The sequence below is a fragment of the Neoarius graeffei genome, chromosome 25 (assembly GCF_027579695.1).
Source record: "Neoarius graeffei isolate fNeoGra1 chromosome 25, fNeoGra1.pri, whole genome shotgun sequence".
Taxonomy (NCBI): domain Eukaryota; kingdom Metazoa; phylum Chordata; class Actinopteri; order Siluriformes; family Ariidae; genus Neoarius; species Neoarius graeffei.
The window spans coordinates 38,949,951-38,975,078 of NC_083593.1; the positions used below are offsets into that span (position 1 = coordinate 38,949,951).

A 25,128-nucleotide genomic window follows, 5' to 3' on the forward strand; every position below is an offset into this window, starting at 1 on the left:
CTGCAATTTGTGTTTTTACAAGTGGCAGTGTGAATCCGGAAGGAAGGAAGAAAGAAAGAAAGAGGAATCAGTGTTTGCCGGCCACTGTTGTTGTGCGCGAGTTTGAAATCTGATCAATCCTGTGGGAGGAGTAGTGATTTTCGTGAAATTGCACGTGACCCCGCTGTGGCTTCATCCATGGTAGGTGGCGCCACCTGATGAACAATTCTTGTTGGTATGTGTCTTTAGAGTCTTCTGGGTGAGTTTCAGTGAAAACATCTTGGCAGTTTACGAACAGTAGCGTGTAATGTGACGAGATGCCCATAAAATCATAAATATGACAGGTGGCGCCACCATCTTTACTTTTATGCACACCCACCTAGGGAAGATTGGCGAGTTTGGTCAAAATCCAGTCAGTCAATCCTATAAGAGGAGTAGCGATTTTTGTAAATTGTGGACGGATGATGATAATGATGGACAGACGGCGTGTGATCGCATAAGCTCATTCGGCCTGGTCTACGGCCGGATGAGCTAAAAAACGGAGGATCATACTTATTATTTAGCACGAGAAAAAGCAAAGGTGTGTGAACGTAAGGATTGGAAGTACACTACGGGCACCTGATGGTCACCGTACATTAGAAAATGAGGGGTAATGGAGGGGCATTACGTTGGTTGAATCCTACATAGTGGACTTTTAAAACTTTTTTCTTCAATGGACCAGATTTGCACTGGTGACATACCTACTCAGAACATACAAACCTCTACAGAGCACCTTCTGCATTTTGTGTTTTTACAAGTGGCAGTGTGAATCCGGAAAGAAGGAAGAAAGAAAGAAGAGGAATCAGTGTTTGCTGGTGCTGGTTTACATGTTTGACAATCCAAATCTTGAAAAATAGTCTCAAATGAGGCTGTAGCTCATACCGGCCACTGTTGTTGTGCGCGAGTTTGAAATCTGATCAATCCTGTGGGAGGAGTAGTGATTTTCATGAAATTGCACGTGACCCCTCTGTGGCTTCATCCATGGTAGGTGGCGCCACCTGGTGAACAATTCTTGTTGGTATGTGTCTTTAGAGTCTTCTGGGTGAGTTTCAGTGAAAACATCTTGGCAGTTTACGAACAGTAGCGTGTAATGTGACGAGATGCCCATAAAATCATAAATATGACAGGTGGCGCCACCATCTTTACTTTTATGCACACCCACCTAGGGAAGATTGGCGAGTTTGGTCAAAATCCAGTCAGTCAATCCTATAAGAGGAGTAGCGATTTTTGTAAATTGTGGACGGATGATGATAATGATGGACAGACGGCGTGTGATCGCATAAGCTCATTCGGCCTGGTCTACGGCCGGATGAGCTAAAAAACGGAGGATCGTACTTATTATTTAGCACGAGAAAAAGCAAAGGTGTGTGAACGTAAGCATTGGAAGTACACTACGGGCACCTGATGGTCACCGTACATTAGAAAATGAGGGGTAATGGAGGGGCATTACGTTGGTTGAATCCTACATAGTGGACTTTTAAAACTTTTTTCTTCAATGGACCAGATTTGCACTGGTGACATACCTACTCAGAACATACAAACCTCTACAGAGCACCTTCTGCATTTTGTTTTTTTTTACAAGTGGCAGTGTGAATCCGGAAAGAAGGAAGAAAGAAAGAAGAGGAATCAGTGTTTGCTGGTGCTGGTTTACATGTTTGACAATCCAAATCTTGAAAAATAGTCTCAAATGAGGCTGTAGCTCATACCGGCCACTGTTGTTGTGCGCGAGTTTGAAATCTGATCAATCCTGTGGGAGGAGTAGTGATTTTCATGAAATTGCACGTGACCCCTCTGTGGCTTCATCCATGGTAGGTGGCGCCACCTGGTGAACAATTCTTGTTGGTATGTGTCTTTAGAGTCTTCTGGGTGAGTTTCAGTGAAAACATCTTGGCAGTTTACGAACAGTAGCGTGTAATGTGACGAGATGCCCATAAAATCATAAATATGACAGGTGGCGCCACCATCTTTACTTTTATGCACACCCACCTAGGGAAGATTGGCAAGTTTGGTCAAAATCCAGTCAATCCTGTAATAGCCCAAGAGCATTAGCTCAAAATTGAGTCCAACCCGGAACAAATTAGTCACAAGCTGAATTTTTCAGAATATGTTCAGAATACCCTCAGGAATAACATACTAAAAGTCCCCGGGAATCCACCTTGTGCTCTCTGAGAAATTCAAGATGGCGTCCAAAATGGCCGCCGATTGGAGATTTTTCAATATCTCAGGGATAAAGCATAATATAAATGCAATTAAAATGTTAAATTATATGTTCTCTCATACAAGCAATGCAAATTCACCATTGTCACACTGTTAAAATTAAAATTAACCAAGATTACAAGGTCATTAATGTGGAAATTACATGGAATTTGATGGTTGACATGATTGACAGATTAGCTTAGTAGGCTACGTACATAAATGAACATAATGTAAGACAACAATTAGACATCAATTTCCTTAATATTTAGTGCATCTTTAAGCTTTGATAAAATATTAAAGGGAAATTAAATTTGAGAACTCTATCTTCTAAAACTACAATGGCAAGCTGTTTCAGTACACTTCTTCAACATTCCGGCGACTTTCATGACAAAAAGGTCTGCCTCAATAAAAGCTCTTGCTTATAAACAATGAGTAGACTTAAACACTTCTCAGTGCCTCAGTTGTAATGCTTGGACCTTTGTTGTACCATCAATGAAGTAGGGAATTTATTCAAGCTTGTTTAAGGGTGGAAAAAAATTAATCTTTGAGTTTCTAGCGCCAGTCTTTACTACTAGCAATGCCAGTGTGTTCGGACAAAAAATGACTGAACTCAGCATGACCTTTTAAAAATGACTGAACTCAGCATGACCTTTTAACATGCCATTTTTCATTTTACACCACCAATTTACTTTAATTAATATTAATGAAAATAAGTGCTCCAACCCCTAGTAATTGTGTTTGTTGTTTTGTGAACAGAATAGGATGATACGGAGTGAACGAGTAACCAATGGATCCACACTCTATAATCAGTAGTGTACATTAAATAGCACATGTATAGATTTACAATTATAAGTCTGTAATTATTAGTCCTAAACATTAAGAACTGAAGCCATTTCAAAAACATATGAGATATGTTCATGATACCATAACGATTATTTTGTCATAACAGTCATTGTTATTTCTTCTTGGATGTGAATTTATGGGCCAGGGCGTTTCAAGATTGATACTTGATTCAAGGATCGGACTGGATGAAACCTACACACATTCATAGTACTGTGCACATTCATAAATGTGAACTGGTGAAGTGCCAAAAATATGACAATCTAACCAGACATGGCAAGCGAACACATTATACACAAATATACTGTTATAATAATGTGTACATTGTTATTATATAATGTTAATACACAATGTAATTAATACACACATGTTGGAATTTACTCTCCTACCCTACAAAACATATATTCTGACCTTTTAATTGCATTAATATTTTGTTTTGGGCCTGAGATATGGGCAGATCTCCATTTGGCAGCCATTTTGGACGCCATCTTGAATTTCTCAGAGAGCACAAGGGGGATTTCCGGGGACTTTTAGTATGTTATTCCTAAAGGTATTCTGAACATATTCTGAAATTTTCAGCTTGTTACTAATTTGTTCCGGGTATAACCCTATTACTCCTGGGCTGTAAGAGTAGCGATTTTTGTAAATTGTGGACGGATGATGATAATGATGGACAGACCTTGATCGCATAAGCTCATTCGGCCTGGCCTACGGCCGGATGAGCTAAAAAATGGAGGATCGTACTTATTATTTAGCATGAGAAAAAGCAAAGGTGTGTGAACGTAAGCATCGGAAGTACACTACGGGCACCTGATGGTCACCGTACATTAGAAAATGAGGGGTAATGGAGGGGCATTACGTTGGTTGAATCCTACATAGTGGACTTTTAAAACTTTTTTCTTCAATGGACCAGATTCGCACTGGTGACATACCCAATATAAATAAAACACTCACTCATAGAACACATTTAATTCATGCTAATTCTATGCAAGGATAAAAATACAGCATTCAACATCTTGCATTTTTGAAGAAGCTTTACAGCATAGTAGCTTTGTGAATATTCACCTTAAGGAAAGCCATGACACCTGCTCATTTTGTGAGGTTAGTAAGATTAACATGATTATTCAGGCCTTTTGTTATTTTGCCACATGTAATCTTCCGACAAATCAAGACTTAAGGACCTGCAGGCACATGTACTCATTTGACAGACACTTTTATACAAAACAACTTCCAACTGACTTGAGAAGATGAAGAGGAGTTTTGGAAGGGTTTTGCTCTCGTACCATACAGTGGCGGTTTTGCAGTGCTGGGATTTGAACCTACAACCTACTTAAATGTACCGCCATCACCTTCAAAATCCAACCGTTAACAGAATGGATGGATATTAACATCAGTAAGAAAACCCTGTCTGGAGAAAATGTAGAAAGTTGTGGGCAAAACTGATGATGCAACTCCAGGGCCTGGTTCCAATGTTCTTACTGTATGTGAATGAGTGTGTGATGGATTGGTGTCCCATCCAGGGTGTATTCTCACCTCACTGTTCCCAGGAGAGGTTCCAGATCGAGCATGAGCCTGACCAGGATGAAGTGGTTACTGGGGGAAGTCATGGCCTAATGGATAGAGAAGCAGCTTTGGAACCAAAAGGTCGCCGGTTCGATTGCCAGTGCATACTTAGTGCAGTTCCCATGCCCGGATAGATCGGGGAGAGTTGTGTCCAGTGTAAAACCTATGCCAAATCAAATATGCAGGTCGGATAGAAGCGGATGATCTGCTGTGGTGACCCCTAACGGGACGCAGCTGAAAGAAGGAGCAGTTCCAGTGAAGGGAAATTGCAATGTTACAGCATACAAAAGACATTCTGGGAAGAATAATGGTTAGAGAAGCAGCTTTTGGACCAAAAGGTTGCCAGTTTGAGTGGCGTAGTGGTTAGCACTGTCGCCTCACAGCAAGAAGGTTCTGGGTTCAAGCCCAGTGGCTGACGGGGGCCTTTCTGTGTGGAGTTTCTATGTTCTCCCCGTGTCTGTGTGGGTTTCCTACAGTCCAAAGACATGCAGTTAGGTTAACATGGGGCAGCCTTGGGCTGAGGTGCCCTTGAGTGAGGCCCCCAACTGCTGTAGTATGGCTGCCCACTGCTCTGGGTATGTGTGCGCGCTCATTGCTCACTTGTGTGTGTTGACCGCTTCAGATGGGTTAAATGCAGAGAGGAAATTTCACAAGTGTACGTGTGATGAATAAAGTTCTTCTTCAATTCCCTGGACCAGCTGGCTGAAGTGCCCTTGTGCCAGGCACCTAACCCCCAACTGCTCCCCAGGCTGCTCTGGGTATGTTGTACGTCGCTCTAGATAAGAGCGTCTGCTAAATACCATTAATATAACGTAATGTACCGAGAAATGAATGGATGAACGAATGATCATACAGTAGATTTGTGCTGTAATAAAAAATATCCAAGCTGAACAAGTCAGAAATTCACAACTCTATTTGAAAAGCAGCTCTGAATTATTTGTCATACACTCCTGTAAACTGTGAGAAACAGTTCTCATCTTACAGATTGTAATGATTCGGCTCCATAGCAACTGTGAATTAAATAATAGGGTCATCTGCTTGAAAGAGGCAGGGTGATGAACAAAAACACTTTAAAAGTGCTACATTTATACAGCGCGTAGCATTGATATTGTTTCATTAAATCAGCTCTTGGCTCTTGTGTTGCCATGGGTTACTTGGTATTTTCTTATGCATCGTCTGTAGGAAGCTGTGCAGTTACCTTGGCTAAGAGCATTTCAATGAAGCCCAGATCTTTTCATTAGCTCACTCATTTCCAGACACCTACATTTTCGAGCCAATTGCTTTCCTGACGTATTAGCGATGTATACAGCAAGAAAGGGAATTCTTTTTGCACCAAGCAAAAAGAGAAGAAAAACAACAAGAGCAAAATTTGAATTCAATACTGTATTTTATTCACTGAAACCGTCTACAGTTTGTATGACACCAGCACTGTGTCCCTGATCTTGGCTACAGGGCGTAAGACACGCTCTCATACCAAGAGATCACTTGAACAAGCGGAAAGTGGACTCTGAACACAGAGCGACAGTTATATTGAACAGCATTTACAGAGTTAAAGGATTGTACAAGATCACAGCTTTGAGAGAGATTTCTAAGTGGTGTTTGGAGACCAAACAGTCCATCAGAAGGCTAAGGTGCATCACTGTCTACTGAGGTGCGAGTATGTACAGAGTCAGCTGCTCTCCAATTCGATCCGAACACGCATGACAAGAGAATAGAGTTTAATAATAATAATAATAATAATAATAATAATAATCGGTGTCTGACTTGATGCTCAGATTTTATACTCAGCCTTGTCACAATGGCATCCAGTAACCCAAATCTTAACCCTCTCCTGAGCCCCGTCCTGTCCAGTCATTCTAAATCCTGTCAGTTATCCGTTTTAACAGGGAACGTGTCCTGCTTTGGTCTCAACTATGCCCTGAATCCGCTCGGAACTCTCGTCTGATCTGGACATGGACGAAGTGGTCTCGACTACAACGTTATCACGAGGTTTGCTACGGCAAACTGACGAAGCTTGGAGCTATTTGAGAATTCTTTTTTTTTTTCTTCATAAGGCAATAACTTTAGACCTTTCCTAATGTACACTGTTCAGTTTTGTACATTCCAGTTTGAATAGGATTATTACTTGAAGTTGATGTGGCTGGAATTAGATACAACTGTGATTTAAAAAACCAAAAACCTGCAACAGATGTGTTGAAAATGACATTTAAAATAAAATGAACATATACACGTGTTTGTCTTTTAACCGTACGTTTCAGGGTTGTTGTTTTTTTTTTTGTGTCTCTTCCTGCCATCTTTCTATCAAAATTAATTACTAAGTAAGAACTATTCAATTCTTTACCGGTAAAGGAGCGCTGCTGAAATAAAAATATTCTCTATCAACAAGGAAACTATTTGGTCAGTATACTGTATGTAATCATAAATGAACAATATGAAGGAGGACGTCCTCTTAATGCCATCTCCCAAAACGTGGGAGAAAAACCTTTTAAATCTCTGAACACTACCTTAGCGAAAGTGAAAGCAGAAAAGTTGCAAGTACATAGTATTAAGTGCTTAAATATTAAAATCCTCACCGTTGTTTAAAAATAGTGGTATGAGCAGAAACAAAGCGCGGATAACGAAGCTTACTGTGTAGCAGTCATGGAGCAAAAGCGACACAAAAACATCAGAAACGCTGTTCTGAGTGAGCCTGCGATAAGAAACTGTAACCGTCCGATCCATACTTCACTGCTCACATTCATCACTCCGTATGTACTAACTAAACAATAAAAAAAGATCCTAAATATAATATAATAAAAATAAAGTGTCCTACATATTTTAATACGTATAGTTCAAGTAAACATCGTTTATGACTGGAGGGATTTGCATAAACTAACTCAAAATATCTTCAAAACAGCCTGACTATACTTCTAATTCAATACGCATTCGAATTCAATTCAAACCTTCGGTAACTGAAAATGATGTGGATCTGTGACAGACAGCTTGTGCAATTAGCAATGGAAGTGTCAAAACGTTCATAGTGTTCAATCCTTTGCCTAATGAAAATCAAGAGCAACATCACCAACGGTGATCATTCCTTGTTATACAGCATCGTAAACAGCCTCCTTAAAGGAAACCTTGTCTTTGCACAACCTACATGAGGGCAAAACTACAGAACCATTGACGAACTAACACACTACAGCGTTATCGAGCTGATAGAGGAGGAAAAAAAATGAACGTACATTCAGCTCAGTACCTTCAAGAAGCTAAACACGATTTACACGGCCTGGGAAAAAAAAAAAAATCTGTGATGTAGCCAAGAAATGCGTCACTACGACTATTTTTTTTTTTTTTTAATAAAGCTCTAAATACTCAAACAGAAGAACTAAGTCATAAAGTGCACTATAAATACTAATTTCATTTTTACAACAATAATGTCCTGAACTGAGAATTATAAATCCAAATATATAAGATTATAAAATACAATAAAAGAGCATTGGCATTTACACTACGCAAAAAAAAAAAAAAAAGGCAGAATACTTTTTATTTTAAGAGCTTAAAAAAATAATTGGCTCACCCTGCACCAATGATGGACATCATTCCGCAAGTCTGAAAAGCCGTGTTTTGTACATACAACTCAACTTTGCTTCAAATGATCACTTAAGTACCTCAGGTTGATCATTTTAAAATCATGAACTGGCTTTTATTATATTTTCTAAACTGATGTAACATGCTGGTACAATTGAGAGAGAGAGAGAGAGATTTGGGTATCTCTTAGTTTTTCTATAGTAATAAAGAATTAAACTGCTAACTGCGCCGAGTTGTTGATCATGACCAGATGCACTGCGTTCCTGTATTTACATCCTGATGCGTCACTGTAATGAGGAAAAAAGAAAAGAAAAATCTCGGAGGTCCTTAAAGAAGGTTTCTCTCGAGCATTCGAGTCTCCTGTCCGTTCTCTCTGGAAGCCTTACCTGCCTATAAACTTCATTTCCGTACTAAAATGACCTTCAGAGAAAGAACACGTACGTCTACTGCCTACTGTATGCACAAAGAAACTGCTGTGGAAATCGGCACTAAACTGTAGGCGAGAAAACACTACTCCTCTTGAGTGAAAGGCGAATCGAGTTTCGAGACGCGACACGGCGGGAACGAATCGAGCGAACGTCTCGCGAGGAAAATCACACGCTCATCACGACAGTGACAACTGCAACAATGTCTAGGACACTGAAACGAAATTAAAAGGACCACACAGATGTAAGTAATGTCTCCTACAAACAGCTACACGAGCACCAGTCAATCTAAAGAGGACGAGGATCAATTCAATTACATTTTACACAACAGTTTTCCGTTTACAACAGTGGCAGATAATAAATTACATTAAAATATATTCACATGTCGTGAAGAATGGCTCTTGTTTTCAAGAGGGCTGAAGACACGCTGCCTATGTGACCTTGGGCGTCTCGGGACGGTAGTCCTTCCTCTCGGACGTGTTGCGCTTGATTTTGGCCGCAGCAGGCTGGGACTCCTGGTTGAGGTGGGGGCTGGACTGGGATTTCTTCAGAGCTGCATCGTTCTCTTTAGCACTCAGGAGCTCCTTCACGCCATCCTTCAACAGCTTCACGTACGTCTCGTAACGGTTCTCCTGCAAATGGCAAAGACAGACGGCCTTTAAAATTAGGATCAGCTCCAGAACTGGAAAGGGGAAAAAAACAAAACAAAAAACACGTACTCTGGATGCAGTATTTCAGTACATGATTCACTCTCATTGTACTTTTTTGGAATATAATTAAAATCATAGTACTTTAATGCAAGTTTCTTTTTAAATAAAACACTCCATTTTTACTCACCATTACAGAGCAAAAATAATAATGCGTTTAATTTCAGAAGACTACACACTAATTAAAAGACAGTGTGCAAATTTCAAATAATTTAATTTCAAGACCAAATCAAAATAAAGCAGGTTTTTAAAAAGCAGTTTTCTTGCTGAAAGAATACACTTTTAGCGCTGCACGATTAGTCAGCAGCAGCAATGTCCGAGACAGATGTGCATCTCTGACTTAAGGCCTCTGCATGCTCTTGCGACAAGGCTTTCGCAGATAGCTTTTTGCAGACAGTTGTAATTTATCGTTGAGCGGGGAGTATAGGCGTGTATAGGCGTGCGCGATGTTATTCACCGCCACAGTGCAAGGGGGCACGAAGTTGCGAAATCGCTAGGAGTAGTTGGTGGGTGTGGTTAGTGGAGTGTTTATCTTCCGGTTACTGAGCAACAGGTCATTCAACACCGCTGTCCTTATAATGCGCTGTCCTTATAATGACTAGAACTGGAGTCGTATAGATGTACATACTTCCTCACTTCCTCGATCAACCGCTCTTCGTGCTGCTCCATCTTCGCTCGTGTTTTTAAAAATGGCGGTCGTGAAACCAAACCAAGCCGGAGAAGTAGGGAAGCGGAAGTGCGTGTACAGCGGATGTAGAGTGGACCAATCAGAGCCCTCTTGTCTGCGACGCTGTCTGCGAGGCTGTCTGCGGTGGTCACAAATTTTGGGAGGTGCGCGCAGAGCGTCTGCGAAGCGGGGGGGGCTTCGCAGACGCCATCTGCGAGGACTGGGTTGTCAGCATAAATTGGTCTTTATTCATCACATATCCTCAGCTTAAAATGAAAGAGAACAGCTTCATAATAGTCTGTCAATTACACAAGCCAAAACCCAAATAGGCGTTTCTCAGCTCAACAGCCAACCTGTAATGTGGCAGCAACAACTCTCTGTCCAGACGTGGTGATAACATCTGAGGCTTCAAAACACCTCATCATTCTGGAACTAACAGTTCCCTGGGAAGAGAGTCTTGAGGGGGCCAATGAGAGGAAAAGAGCCAAGTACCAGGAGCTGGTGGAGGAGTGCAGGGAGAGAGGTTGGAGAACCTTCTACGAGCCCATAGAAGTCGGATGTAGGGGTTTTGCAGGGCGCTCCCTCTGCAAAGTCCTGAGTCGCTTGGGCATTGTAGGAGCAGCTAAGAAGAGGGCCATTGCATCCGCAAGCGAAGCCGCAGAGAAAGCCACACGGTGGCTTTGGATTAAAAGGGGTGATCCGTGGACTGCTACTGGGACGCAAGTCGGGGCTTGATCAACCCCGGCTAGGTCGCCTGGGTGAGGGTGTATGATGTTGCGAGACCCGAAACACTCGAGGACCCCAGGATACATCACTGAGGATGCGTCCCAGTACATCCATGAGGTGTTTCCAGCATAGTCAATTACACAAGCCAAAACCCAAATAGGCGTTTCTCAGCTCAACAGCCAACCTGTACAAACGTACAGAAAAACCTGCTGAGTGAGCCTGACCAGCTCGCCAGATCCTCTGATGTTTTATAGTATGAAAGCTCCGTATGAACGTCTTTCCTGAAGACGCCTGTGCATGGTGGCTCTTAATGCACTGACTCCAGCCTCAGTCCACTCCTTATGAAGCGCTCCCAAGTTCTTGAATCAACTTTTCTTGACAATCCTCTCAAGGCTGCAGTCATGCCTGTTGCTTGCGCACCTTTTCCAGCCAGCATTTTCAGCAATGACCTTCTGTGGTTTACCCTCCTTGTGGAGGGTTTCGATGATCGTCTTCTGGACAACTGTCAAGTCAGCAAGTCTTCCCCATGATTGTGAGTACTGAACTAGACCAAGAGATACACGGTATTTATACTGTCTTACACAAACTCGAAATGAAATACTCTAATATTTTGAGATAGTGGATTTCCGATTTTCATGAGCTATAAGCCATGATCATCAAAATAAAAAAAAAAGCCTTGAAATATTTTACATTATGTATAATGAATATAGAATACATAGAAGTTTACCTTTTTGAATTATGAAAAAAAAATTTCATGAAATTCCAGTGAGATTGAGTGGAATAACTTTTATTCTATCCATATTCACTGGATTTTGAGAAACAGGGCATTTTAAACTGGCAAAATGACAGTAGCAATTTGTGAAAAATGCTGCTATAATAATAATTCTTGAAAAAAAAGATACATTCTTACCATCAGATACTTTTATTCCATATTTTGTTGTTTTTTTGTATTTTTAAATTATTTTTCTTCTTCTTTAGGGTTTTTTAGCGGTTGGCAAACCAACTTAAAAGGTTCATTACTGCCACCAACTGGGCTGGAGTGTGAAACAGGAGATATTGGAGAAAACAAACAGAAACAACAATAACAAAAAATTATATTCATTTAGCTATTTCCATTTCTTTTAAATACTTGACATTTTTTGGGGTTTTGTTTTTGAGTAGGAGTTTTTATTTTGTCCTCGGTTGGTTCAGCAACACGCTCTACCATTTTGTTTTTCTCTACTCGCGGTATAGAGGGCTACCGCGTGACGTCACCGTACTGCGAGATTTTGTTAGGGCGCCATATTGGAAGACCTCAAGTACATACATACATACATACATACATACATACATACATACATACAATATAAAACAAACTACGAGCGAGAGTGAAGTGACACGATGGCTGATAATTTGGGTTATGTGAGTACATTACCAGCTGCAGAAAGGGCACGGTATGTGGAGAAACTGGCTGTGATGGATGGGTTTGACCCATATGATAAGACTCGGGGCAAGGGAGAATGGAAACATAAGGAGGACCTGACACCAATTCTGCCATCTGTTTGCTACCCAGACATTGTAAACTATTTGTTGTTTACACCCAGTACCTACACTGCTGATGACTTGAAGGCCTACAAAGGGCTACAGGCTTACAGTTATGTTGTTAGTGGCTTGGTTCGTGATATTACAGCTGTTATTAAGAATAACCTACACATAGTTATGGCCAAGGTAATCTTGTTGATATCTTTTAATAATATATCTTTTCAGTTGAAAAATTAATACTTTTTGTTACTATTAAGGTATCCATAATTTAGGTTAATTTATCCAAATTATGCATATGTATTTATGATACATGTCTACACAACAACTATGCTTTATTTATATAAGAGGAGGGAGAGCAAGCCCCAAACCATCCTAAATTATTATTATAATTATAATTATTATTATTATTATTAAATTGTAGAAGTCTGGGAGGCTTGCTCCTCATACAGTTATCAACTTGGGGCCAATTTAGCATGTTTTAAATCTGAATTTCTTGCGTTTGCTTACCTCAAAATGTCCACAGATCATGCACAGACTTCTCCATTATATCCACAGTTTTTTGCCAAGTCTCACACAGGTTTCTTTCAAGTCTACTGTTGGGCCAATAAATCATAAATAAAACAGCTCAGATTTGTTTGTTTAAGTCATTTGCCACTCCACTTTATTCTCGTGGGTTCACATACCGCTGCCGTTATTTCCCCCTAATCACGAGTTTGTTGGTCTTCCAATATGGCGCAGGGTCTGTTTACTTCCGGTTTCGGGTGACGTCAGTGAAATCCCTCTATATGAGCTGATAATCTAGTAGTAGAGTAGCCAATCAGAGCGCGTGACTGCTCATATCCAGTGAACACACACACAAAAGTTTGTACACCCCTACTCATTTACCGTATGGGTTTTTCTGTATTGTGACTGTTTTCTACACTGTACAGCAATACTAAAGAAATCAAAACTATGAAATAACATCTGGAACACAGATGGACTTATGAGGTTTAAAAAAAAAAAAAAGTGTTTAACCCCCCCATGTTTCATATTTTCAGTTCTTCAAAGTAGCCAGCATTTACCTCGATGACGCTTTACACACTATTGGCATTATCTTAATCAGTGTCATGAGGGAGTCACCCGGAATGCTTTTCAATTAACAGGTGCCTCGTTAAAAGATAAGTAGTGCAATTTCTTGCCTTCTTAATGCGTTTGAGATCAAAGAGTAAACAGTAAATAATAAAAATACAGTAAATAGCCCTATTCCACAACTGTAGTAATCCATATTATGCTAAGAACCACTCAACTAAGTAAAGAGAAACGACATCCATCATTACTTTAAGACATAACGTGTCTTTTAATTAATAAAAATAAAGAAAAAACATTGAGTTAGAAGGCGTGTACAAAATTCGACTGTTACTGTATGTTATATATATATATCTCCAGCACTGTGTGGCTCTTAATAAGGGACTGACACAAAAACAGGACAGACTTGCAGAGGTAAGATTACTGTGTACCCGCATATATCATTAGACATTCCCGCCTACATCACGGCTCTGCCTGAGTGCAGCAAGATGGCGTCAGAACGTGTCTGTTATACCTGTAGAGAACGTACAGCTCTTCAACACTGTCTTACATAAAAAGGTTACTGTATTTCAAATCCTGGAGTCACGCGCACATACACACACATACACACTCTAATCCTGCACAAACCACTTCAGCAAAACCAGCAGCAGCATGCACAGTAACGTCACTTGTGCTTTTACAAAAATACATACATCTTTAAAAACCTCACACAAGCTAATGCAGCATTAGGCATCTGACTAAAGGCTAACACACACACACACACACACACCCCTAATGATCTGCTCCACGCCTAAAGGAGTTTCCTGGAGAATCGATGCCTTCCCCAAAAAACACAAAAGATACGAAGACGATTTCTTCATAGACCCGTTCCTTTTGGAGGAACTAAATGTTTCTGGAGCTAATTTTGAAGCACTGTGATTGCAGTACACTGCAGGGGACAACAGACCATTATGTAAAACAACAGAAGTGTATGGTGTCGCAACTCTGCGAACATCAAGAATGACTTTGTGGTGTAAATATGAGGGTTAACCTTCATTCCTTAATATTCAGGAACACTGGGCGCAAAACAAAAATGCACCATGGGTGGCTCATTCACACCTACGGGCAAGATCAAGTAACCAATTCACCTTCAGCATGTTTTTGGGATGCAGGAGCAAACTGGAGAACAGAGGAAACCTCCATGGATATGAGGAGAACAGATTTGCTTGGTGAGAACTGGAAGTCTGCACAAAACATACGCTCATGTTTGACACGTCAGACTGTCAAGAAAATTCTGCTTTATCTGTGTCACCACAAACATAAAGTAAGGTTTAGGACACGCCTGTTAACTAAACCGAGGTTTTCATCATGCTGAGACAGAAGGTTACTCATACAGCACTGGACCAGCTGACAATATGGCAACACCATGGAAATGATTCCTCCACAGAAGATACCTGCTATAGAGCAGGAACTAAATACGCTCCTGGAACTTCGATTTAAGGTGGGGTTTACATTAGACCGTATCAGCGGATCATCAGATTAACGTTTTTAAAACGATTAGTGTGCACACAGCAACGCCAATACACGATTCGCGTGCACATAGCAACGCCAATACACGGATACGCTCGGCTCCGCAGGCATCCTGCGCTCCAAATCACTCCGCCCTGAACAGCGAGTGCCCTCTGGAGGGTGCGCACTCCGGCCCTGCGCAGCTCACAGAGCGCGCGAGCAGTGATTCGGGACTGAGCCGCTGTGTGTGTGATCTCAGTGCATATCGGGCATGCGCGTCACTTACCACTTGCAAGTGGAAGGATGGCAAGCCTAAAGACAATCATAACTACACAATGGGCAGTATTTGCATCAGTATTTGCAGTATTTTCATACTTTTATACTCTTTAATGAAAGGTGATACAAGGCGGAAGTCCGCGCTGGCTTTCAGCAGTCGCGTCACATGACCAACGCCAGCGAATCAGGAAGGTGGATGTCACAGTGACGTTGTCCAATGACGACGCCAGCTAGAGCTCAGCACAGTGTATCCGCGTATTCTCAATGTTTACACAGCACCGGACCAGACACGATCTAGACTGAATACGTGGACGCTGGCGGATTCCCGTTTCCCGGCATTTCCAGGCATTTTAATGTAAACGAACAGTGCATCTGCGAAGAAAACGAGACAGATACGGTCTAATGTAAACTTGGCCTAAAGGTCCAGAAACTAAAATGAAATCAGGGAACATCTCCAGCAGCTGAAACATGGCCCATGATAGAAGATGGTGCCTAAACACCTGTGTGTCTCTCACATGAATTAGACAGCTCGCTTGGAGATCTTTGAGCTATAGCTGTCTTTGATGTGGAGTGTGTTCACAGGGAGGGGGCAGAGAGACACAAAGCGCTGATTGTTTAGTGGCATCTGACAGTAATGAAGTCCAGGAGCTTTGTTCCACATAGTTTCCCACCACTGCTGTGAAGATCTGAGGGAGGTGTGCTTAGCGTTTGAAGCACATTGCAGGAGATCACTCCACTCCATTTGTGCCCAGTCGAGAGCTCTGAAGTGCAGTGCTGCAAACAGGATGGGTGAAAGGAGCAGACACCATTACTGTGGCTGTTTGCACAGAGATGGAGTAGAACATTAGAGCAAAATGATCTCATGCATGATGTGCAAAGGAACTAACATCTAGCATTCTGAACAAACAGTACCAACAGATTTCAGGTTTTTATTTTTTTAAAAGAACAATTTGGACTTACAATTTGTCGTCACACTGCAGTGTACGCAAAAGACAAAGTATAAGATGGAGCAGAGTGTAACTCCACCACTCGAAGTTCCATCTCATTCCTACAACATGGCTCACATTCTCTCATGTTCACTTTTATCCCCCGCCCAAATGAAGTTTGGCGGGGGATATAGAAACGGGCTCCGTTCCTTCAATCCGGTCACGTTTTTGTTTCCGGGCCATATCTTTAAAACTACTGAAGATATCTTCATGAAACTTTTTTTTAAAGATTTTTTTGGGGCTTTTTGCACCTTTATTGGATAGGACAGTGTAGAGACAGGAAATGAGCGGAAGAGAGAGAGACGGGGAGGGATCGGGAAATGATCTCAGGCCGGAATCGAACCCGAGTCCCCGGATTTATGGTATGGCGCCTTATCCACCTGAGCCATGACGCCCCATGGAACTTTGTATACATATCACACAACATGTGAACTGGTGCCGTTTACTATTTTGGATTTTTTGGGAAAAAAAAAATATAGACAGTGTATTTAAAATTTTTACATTAAAAAATAGATTTTGACTTAGTTTCTAAGAGCAATGTTTGTTTCCGGAGCATATATCCAAAACTATTCATGATACGGATTTGAAACTTGGTGTACATGTTAACAAGGTGATGTAGATGTGCCTTTTCATACTAAGAAATGTGAGAAATTTTAATTTTTCATGTTTCCATGGAAACAATTTCAGACTTAGTCTCTCAGGTTAGTCTTAGGGGTTGGTTTTGTTTCCGGAGCAGAACTTGAAAACTATGAGTGGTATGGTCTTGAAAGTTGGTATGTGTGTTGAGTAAGTAATGTGTATGTGCCTTTTGATACTAAGAAATGTGAGAAATTGTAATTTTTAGCCCACCTAGACCAAAGGTCCGGTGGGTTTACGCCATGGGCTGCTGAGGTCAGTGTAAAGAGGTAGGGTTGGTTTCCTGCAGCAGAACTTGAAAAATGTGACAAAACTTGGTATATAGTTGGTATATAGGACGGGGGATATAAACTTGGTATATAGAACGGGGGATATAGATGACTCTGTCTTCTTTTTTTTTTTTTTTTCCCAGGATGTTGCGATATCCGATCAAAGACCTGTTGTACAACTCCGGGTGATTTCTCCATGGTGTCTATTGTTGTAAAGGGTCTTCTTGTCATTTCAGGGGTCCCACCCCATAAGAATCTTTCTACTTTGATTGGTAAAACACCTGAATCTTTTCTAGGATACACTAAACTGACACTGATGAACATTGCATTACACTCAAAGTTGAATCAAGTTCAACTTGAACCTCTCTGCTGCTACTTAATGCTAACAGTGTCAAACGTTCCGCTCTCGAACCATAGCAAACAATAGAAAATCTGCCACTTCTGCCAGTATTACTTCTGGTCAGTGTGATCCCTACCTAAAAGGTGACGGTAGCTTTGGTGTACATATCACCATTATATCATTAATACAAACCAGAATTTGGTTTTGTATTAATGCAAAAAAGTACATTGAGATTTTGGAGCAACATGTGCCACCTTCAAGATGACATTTTTTTCCAGGGAGATTTCAACAAGACAATGCAAAACCAAATTCTGCACACATTACAAAGGCATGGCTGTGGAAGAAGAGGGTGCCTGTCCACTCTGTCCCCAATAGAAAATGTGTCAGGAATTTTGAAAGAAAACAACAACAAAAAAATGACAAACAACCCCATACTGGTGTACACCTTAAAACCTATTTACAGGAAGAATGGGACAAAATAACACCTGAAACGCTTCATCACTTGGTGTCTTCAGTCCTTAAAGTAACACTTTAAGTGTTGTGAGAACGAATGGCAACATTACCATCCCATTTTTAAAAAAAAAATTGGGCGGCACGGTGGTGTAGTGGTTAGCACTGTCGCCTCACAGCAAGAAGGTTCTGGGTTTGAGCCCGGTGGCTGACAGGGGCCTTTCTGTGTGGAGTTTCCATGTTCTCCCCGTGTCTGCATGGGTTTCCCCCACAGCCCAAAGACATGCGGGGGATATAAACTTGGTATATAGGACGGGGGATATAGATGACTCTGTCTTCTTGTTTTTTTTTTCCAGGATGTTGTGATATCCGATCAAAGACCTGTTGTACAATTCCGGGTGACAAAAAAAATGACAACAACCCCATACTGGTGTACACCTTAAAACCTATTTACAGGAAGAATGGGACAAAATAACACCTGAAACGCTTCATCACTTGGTGTCTTCAGTCCTTAAAGTAACACTTTAAGTGTTGTGAAGTGAACACTGAAGTGCCCTTGAGCAAGGCACCTAACCCCCAACTGTTCCCTTGGCGCTGTAGCATAGCTGCCCACTGCTCTGGATGTGTGTGTGTGCTCACTGCTCACTTGTGTGCAAATGTGTATGTTCACTGCTTCAGATGGGTTAAACGCAGAGGTTAAAGTTCACTGTGCCTGAGTGTACGTGTGATAAACAAAAGCTTCTTGGCTGGGCTTAGTTGAAGTGTTGTGAGAATGAATAGCAACATTATAAATTGGTCAATACTTTACCATCCATATATATATATATTTTTTTTAAATGTGTTGCAAGAATCAAAATTGAAATAAGTGTTCATTTTGAAAAAACAATAAATTTCATGAGGTAAAACATCAAATAATGTGCTGCTGTATTGCTCTGAGCATTATACAGGTCAAAGATTATTAAGAAATGATTGTTTTCGGGTTTAATTTCAATTTCACCATACCGTCCCAACTTCTTTTGATTTGGGATCGTAAATAAACAAACAGAACTGTATATATGACTTGTACACAGCATGGCCTAAGAGTTCTGGTAATAGTAATAAGTAGTGTTTATATGACTCTAAGAGAATTATAAATATGTTCATAGTAGGACATGCAAACAAGTGAAGTATTGAGTGCAGTATAAGATAATGTGTTACCTGTTACCTATCCTCCTCGTGCCACATAGGGCCTCCCCAAAGCTCCTCCACCTCTTCCTGTCGGCCACCACAACCCACGCCTCTTCCCATGTACTCCAGCCCATCTCTCCCCTTTCCTGCTCTACCGTCCGTCTCCATGTTGTTTTAGGTCTTCCTTTTCCCTTCTGGTGCCCAGGTCATTGCCACGATCTTGTCTGAGAATATAACCAACCATCTTCCATCTGCGAACTTTCACCTCTTCGCTCAATGGTTTCAGATAATATGCCATGTATGGTTAATGTCTGGCTAATGCAGTGTTATGCTGTTATTGAGCAGTCTTATGGGCTGAGGGAAACCATCTTGGAGTCATGCGTGTCCCCGTACTGCAGAACGGAGCAGTGTAAACAGGCTGTAGTTCAGAGGTATTCGATCATTTAATAACATGACCGTTCATGACGGTGTAGCTCACTCCGGCCCTGTCTAGTCCAGACGGAACAATCTAAAGTGGGCCACGTTGTGTAATAAAATGTTGCAAGCTATATACACTATATAGAAGCTAGATACACCCTAGGAATACCAACCTATTTGCCAGAAAGTATCCAGAACGGCAAGGAATTGACCGAGAAGAAGCGATTTTTGTAACTTCGTTAATAATTGTAATTAAGTAAATCTGGGTAGAAGTTATATGCATCCTAGGTACCCCTACCTTCATGCCAGAAAGAATCAAAATCGGTGAAGAATTGAGGGAGAAGAAGCGATTTGTGTGGAAACTGCTCATTACGGATTGATTAATTACTCCACATTATTAATTTCAATGCACCCCAGGCAGACCTACCCACCTTCCTGCCAAAAAGAATAAAAATCGGTAAAGAATTGAGAGAGAAGCAATTTTCGTGAAACGTGGACGATGCCCGTCGGACGGACGACAGACAACGCATTATGGCGTAAACTCATCACCTGTCGTCTGGATGAGTGAATAATTACACATCTGCCTAAAATTCAGCAAAAATGAAATTCGGAACCCTCCTGAAATGTCTCATCTCATCATCTCTAGCCGCTTTATCCTGTTCTACAGGGTCGCAGGCAAGCTGGAGCCTATCCCAGCTGACTACGGGCGAAAGGCGGGGTACACCCTGGACAAGTCGCCAGGTCATCACAGGGCTGACACATAGACACAGACAACCATTCACACCCACATTCACACCTACGGTCAATTTAGAGTCACCAGTTAACCTAACCTGCATGTCTTTGGACTGTGGGGGAAACCGGAGCACCCGGAGGAAACCCACGCGGACACGGGGAGAACATGCAAACTCTGCACAGAAAGGCCCTCGCCGGCCACGGGGCTCAAACCCGGACCTTCTTGCTGTGAGGCGACAGCGCTAACCACTACACCACCGTGCCGCCCCCTCCTGAAATGCAATTTATTTAATACAATTTCCTTAAAAGGTAGTGGCTGTTTATGTGGCGCTGCAAAACTTTAGTCAAGCTCTGACCATCCATTTTCACTTCACCTGCAAAGATAAAGCTTTCTTCTAGGATAATATCCCACAACTTTCATTTCAGGTGGTGAATGCCGATTTGTTTGTTCGTCTAAATCTCCTGGCTGTTTGGTGGCGTCATGGCTCGACTGCAAATCAGCTCATTACTCCAGCAGGCACACCTGCCACCTGCTATTTGAAAAGGTTCATCATTCCTTGTCAAACAGCCCTCTATGTGACACAGCTAAGCAAACGACTGATGTTTCATATTGCAGCTTCATATTTGTTTCCTTAACAAATCGTCCATTGTAGCTCGGAATATAAAGCACTGGAAGCTTTTAGCATCTCACAAAAAGTGTTACTTATCCCTGCAATTCAGTTTTATTTGTAGAGTGCTTTGAACAAATCAGATTGTCACGAGGCAGCTTTATAGAAATCCGGATGTAGATTTAGAGCTAGATCCCCGATAAGCAAGTCAGAGGTGACGGTCCCTGAGGCAACACGAGTATGAAACCTTGAGAGGAGCCAGAATCAAAACCGAACCCATCCTGTCCATTTAGTGGGATTACTGCTCTATCTGACTTACCTCGGATGTGGACATACGGTATGAACATGTTTATCTCTAAAATCAACCTATAACATCCCCTTGCATCCGGTCTTCCTCCTTGGTGCTTCCATTCGTGCTCTTCTTCAGCACTCGTTATCTCGGAGATGCATGATGTCATGTCTGCACTGCTGGCAGATGTAATCTTTGCATGAACTCTCCAAATACTGACTGGATTCCAGGATACTTGTGTCTACACCGATATTTTTAACGAAAGAGCTACGGGTAGCCTGAGGCACGTTGCAGCATAAGATGACTTTTTTTTTTGGTGGCTCATAGTTGGCTAGTAACCTTCAACGACCTTTATTTGCTACATCAATTGTGAATTAAGTTTTTGGGGCCGTTGGGTTGCTTTTAAACGCACCATAGGATACTTTATCAAAGTCATCGAAGGTAACGGGGAGTAACAGGAAATGCAGGGAGTATAGATGCAAGAATAAATGGCTGTTTTCTGCTAAAGGCCTTTTAGATACTGGTGTGTGTGGGGGGTTTAAAGGATCAGTTATGATTCTGACTGGGGAAAAAAACCCCCACACAATCCTTAAAACACACACACACACCTTGAATGCCTGCATAGTAATCTTTCTAATTAACGTGATCAACGACAGCATTCAGGATTTATTTGATAATGAAATTCTGAGCTGACTTTTTTTTTTTAAAGTTAAACATCTTTCATTGTCATGTTAATCTAATTTCACTATACATAACAATTTTCTATATTACTCACTTGCTTTAACAGGGGGAATTGGCTCAAGTCGTAGAGCACTTGCTTAGCATGCAAGAGGTAGTGGGATCAATGCCCACTTTCTCCAAAGCAACAAATATAACAGCTACAAATTCTATTCTTGGGTTTCAGTCATGTGACTTTTCTTAGTGATTTCACTTCCGGTAAAATAGCTGGTGGTCTAGCAAACCAAAATGGCTGTCGTAGTGCAACCAACTAGCGATAGATAGTTTTCACATGACGTCACAGAGTCGGGGATTCCCTGGTGGCGGCCATCTTGGAGGGCTAGCTTACCGTACGGGTCACTGAGCACACATTGTAGCGCGCGAGTTACATTCATTTATATATTATTTACATTTATTTAAAGCTAGCAATGGTGCACACTTGTTGTATTCACGGCTGTCGTAATAGGTCAGATGATGAAGTCAAGCGGAGCTTTTATGGAATTCCCACTGTACGGGAGCATGAAGGCGAGCAAACAAAAGCTCAGCATACAAAGGAGAAATCTATGGCTTGCGAGAATCAACCGCAAGGATTATCAGCCTTCCAAACACAGCAAAGTCTGCTCTGATCATTTTATAAGTGGTAAGTTGTTTAAATAAACAATAAATTGTGTTTAAGTTTGTTTTTGGAAACCAAAACATCGTGTAAACAATCTCTGGAGAATGCCTAACTGGAACCGCTGAGTGTACGTTTACATTGTAATGTACACTTAATATCGCTCGTTTGTCACGTTTCTATTTGAAACTTGTCACTTCACTCACGCAAGGGTCATTTTTGAAAAACATTTTAGGTCTATTCTGTAGTCCTGAGCGGTGTGCAGGACTGCGCAAATGTGCGCAGCTTCCCGATTTAAACTGTTTTTTTCTCATCCTTATACTTCCTGTTTCATGGACTGTAACGGATTTGCTTATTTAGTAATTTTAATACAGAATTTACTTTGAAATTATAATCAGACACTCCAACGCCCCCCCTAAAAAAAAAAAATCGGATCTGCGCGACTCAGGCGGCATCCGCCAAAAGGCGCGCTGTGAATATATAAAGTTGTATATATCAGACAGCCTTTAAAGTTTGATGAAGTCAGTTTCAGGCTTTGGCAGTTTCAGACTTTGGCAGCCCTGCATAGTCACTTGAAAATGCATCTTTGTCCACTTCGTAGGGGTCAATTCCCCCAATCAAGGCCAGTTTGGCTGCATACCGTGAGATGTGTATCTATATACTTCTGTTTGCTTGATTTTGCCGACACTGATCTTTATTTTAGAAAACTGACTATATAAATTCGTCCGAGATAATGTAGCCAGTAGTGGCGATGGTCCGTTTTGTTTGCCTTCCAAGATGGCGGCTGGGGGGCGTTCCCCGGAATGCCGTGACGTCAGTGAAAACTATCTATAACTTAGAGTATCCTCGTAATCTAGAAGCCACTGCTCGCTTTAGATATATTCAGGAGATTGCCATGGGCAATGGAATCGACCCCTACAGTCTGGGAAAGAAGGATTTGTCATATGATCTCGAAAACTACCCTTCAGTCGAGTTCCCCGACATTTCAAACTATCTGGTGTTGCAGACGTCCTTCTACACCACAAAACGGATGAAAGTGTGGAAGAGTACGGAGGCTTACAACTTTTTTGTATGTGGCTGCGTAAAGGACCTCGGGATCAAGTCGCTGCCGAATGAATCCTGTATTGCTTTTGCCCGTGTAAGTAGTGGTGTTTTTTTTTTTTAATCTTTTCGTTCACATCTTTACAACGAAGTGCTGCAAGTTGAAGTGTAAACAAGCAACAGTTGGCTTGATTCTCACTCGTGTTGGCTCTTATCTCTCAGGTAAATCATTCACAAAGATCATCAGAAACCTCTTTAAAGACCTGGATCTTAGTTAAACAAGATGGAGAAGTGATCATGGCGCATTGTAACTGTACGGCTGGGGAAGAATTTTGTCGCGACCTTCATGCACATGGACTTTGTGAGGAGTAAACAGAGAAACAGCTGGGGACTTTAGCGCTTTGTGACTAAAAAAAGTCCCGTAAAATAACGTAGCAATAAAAGTACTTGGAAAACACGAAGGACGTAGCTGAGAGGGAGATACAAACCTTTCACCAAGTGATCACTGCAAACTCGAGCACGCTTCGATTTCAGTGAGAGGTTCGAAAGCCACCTTTCTCGACGCCTTTTTGTGAAATCCTGCGTTCGTTCACCCTTTATTAGTTCACGAGGAACCCTGAAGAAACTTATCAGTTTCATGGTTTGATTGATTTGAACAACCTAAAACAACGCAAGCATAAAGCATTTTTCATTCGAGCAATGCACCTTCTCCGTACAAATACTTTGTCAACTGAGCTTTGGTAGACCACCAGCTAAAGTTTTGAATAACTAATGAGGCGGATGTGACGTCACGTGAAACCCAGCGATAAAGAGTGATGCAGCAGCACTTTAAACCTTTAGTCCGCCCCGGCTCTCTCACCTCCCCATCTGTACACTCCGTTCAAGCAGATCATCTTCCAAAGATCCAACTTTGAATCAATACCCCCATGATGCTCGTCATTTCGTAGATCACTAAATGAGCTGATGGTTTTTTGCCGTAACTCAAAGCGTGTCGTTAAAGTGTGTCTGGGACTTTGAGTCAAACGTGTGTTCTGTACGACTTCTACGCTGGATTTTTCATTAACACGACATTAAACAATGCTGGAAAATGATGAGTGAGCAAAGAAGCTCTTGGTTTTGTTTCTGAGAACTAACAGCAAACTGACTTATGTTTGAGATCAGACAATCAATAGCTTCTTATGGGAACTTAAAAAAAAAAAACCCAACAATTTAGCACCTGAATTGCTAAGAGCATAAAACTATTTCAGTATAAACCCAAGTTGTTCGAAATCTATGCGCAAGATACTGTAGAAGGAATACAAAACTGTGTGGGAGGGTTTAGTAACATCTCTCTTGAACAACAGCAGCAGCAGCAGCTCCCTAAAGCCTGGTCTTGTATCATTTGTGAGAAGCCTTGGGACAAAGTAATTAGAGAGTAGAACAAACATTCAACTAATATTCACAAAGGGATGAGACATAAAATTAAACTATTGTTTTGCACAATACACAGATTTCAGTGTTCAGCGAAAGCTTCTGCTGACTCTGAGGGTTAAATAGTTTTGGAAAAAAAATGCTTTATGTGTTCCCCTTCACTGAATTCATTAAAGGAGAACTGAAGGCAAATTTTTTTATTCTCAAAATTCTATTTCTCATTTTATAAAATGTCGGAATGCATTTCTGACAGCTATTTTGTCACTGCTATAGCAAGTTATGACCGGCTAGTGGCCTAGTGGTAGCGTGTCCGCCTCTCGATCGGGAGATCGTGAGTTCTATTCACGGTTGGGTCATACCAAAGACCATCATAAAAATGGTACCTACTACCATC

The 25,128-nt window shown here is 41.4% G+C and overlaps 1 protein-coding gene across 8 annotated transcripts in view; it reads right to left on the reverse strand.

Annotated features, from left to right (window-relative positions):
- Nucleotides 1–5,985: 5,985 nt before the first annotated feature.
- Nucleotides 5,986–25,128, reverse strand: part of psd3l (pleckstrin and Sec7 domain containing 3, like) — a 504,243-nt gene continuing 485,100 nt past the window's right edge. For all 8 annotated transcript variants that reach the window (XM_060908177.1, XM_060908176.1, XM_060908179.1 and 5 more), the window contains one exon: nt 5,986–9,241. In XM_060908177.1, the coding sequence (XP_060764160.1) occupies nt 9,041–9,241 (201 nt within the window). In that variant the 3' untranslated portion in view covers nt 5,986–9,040. The remainder of the gene's footprint in view (nt 9,242–25,128) is intronic.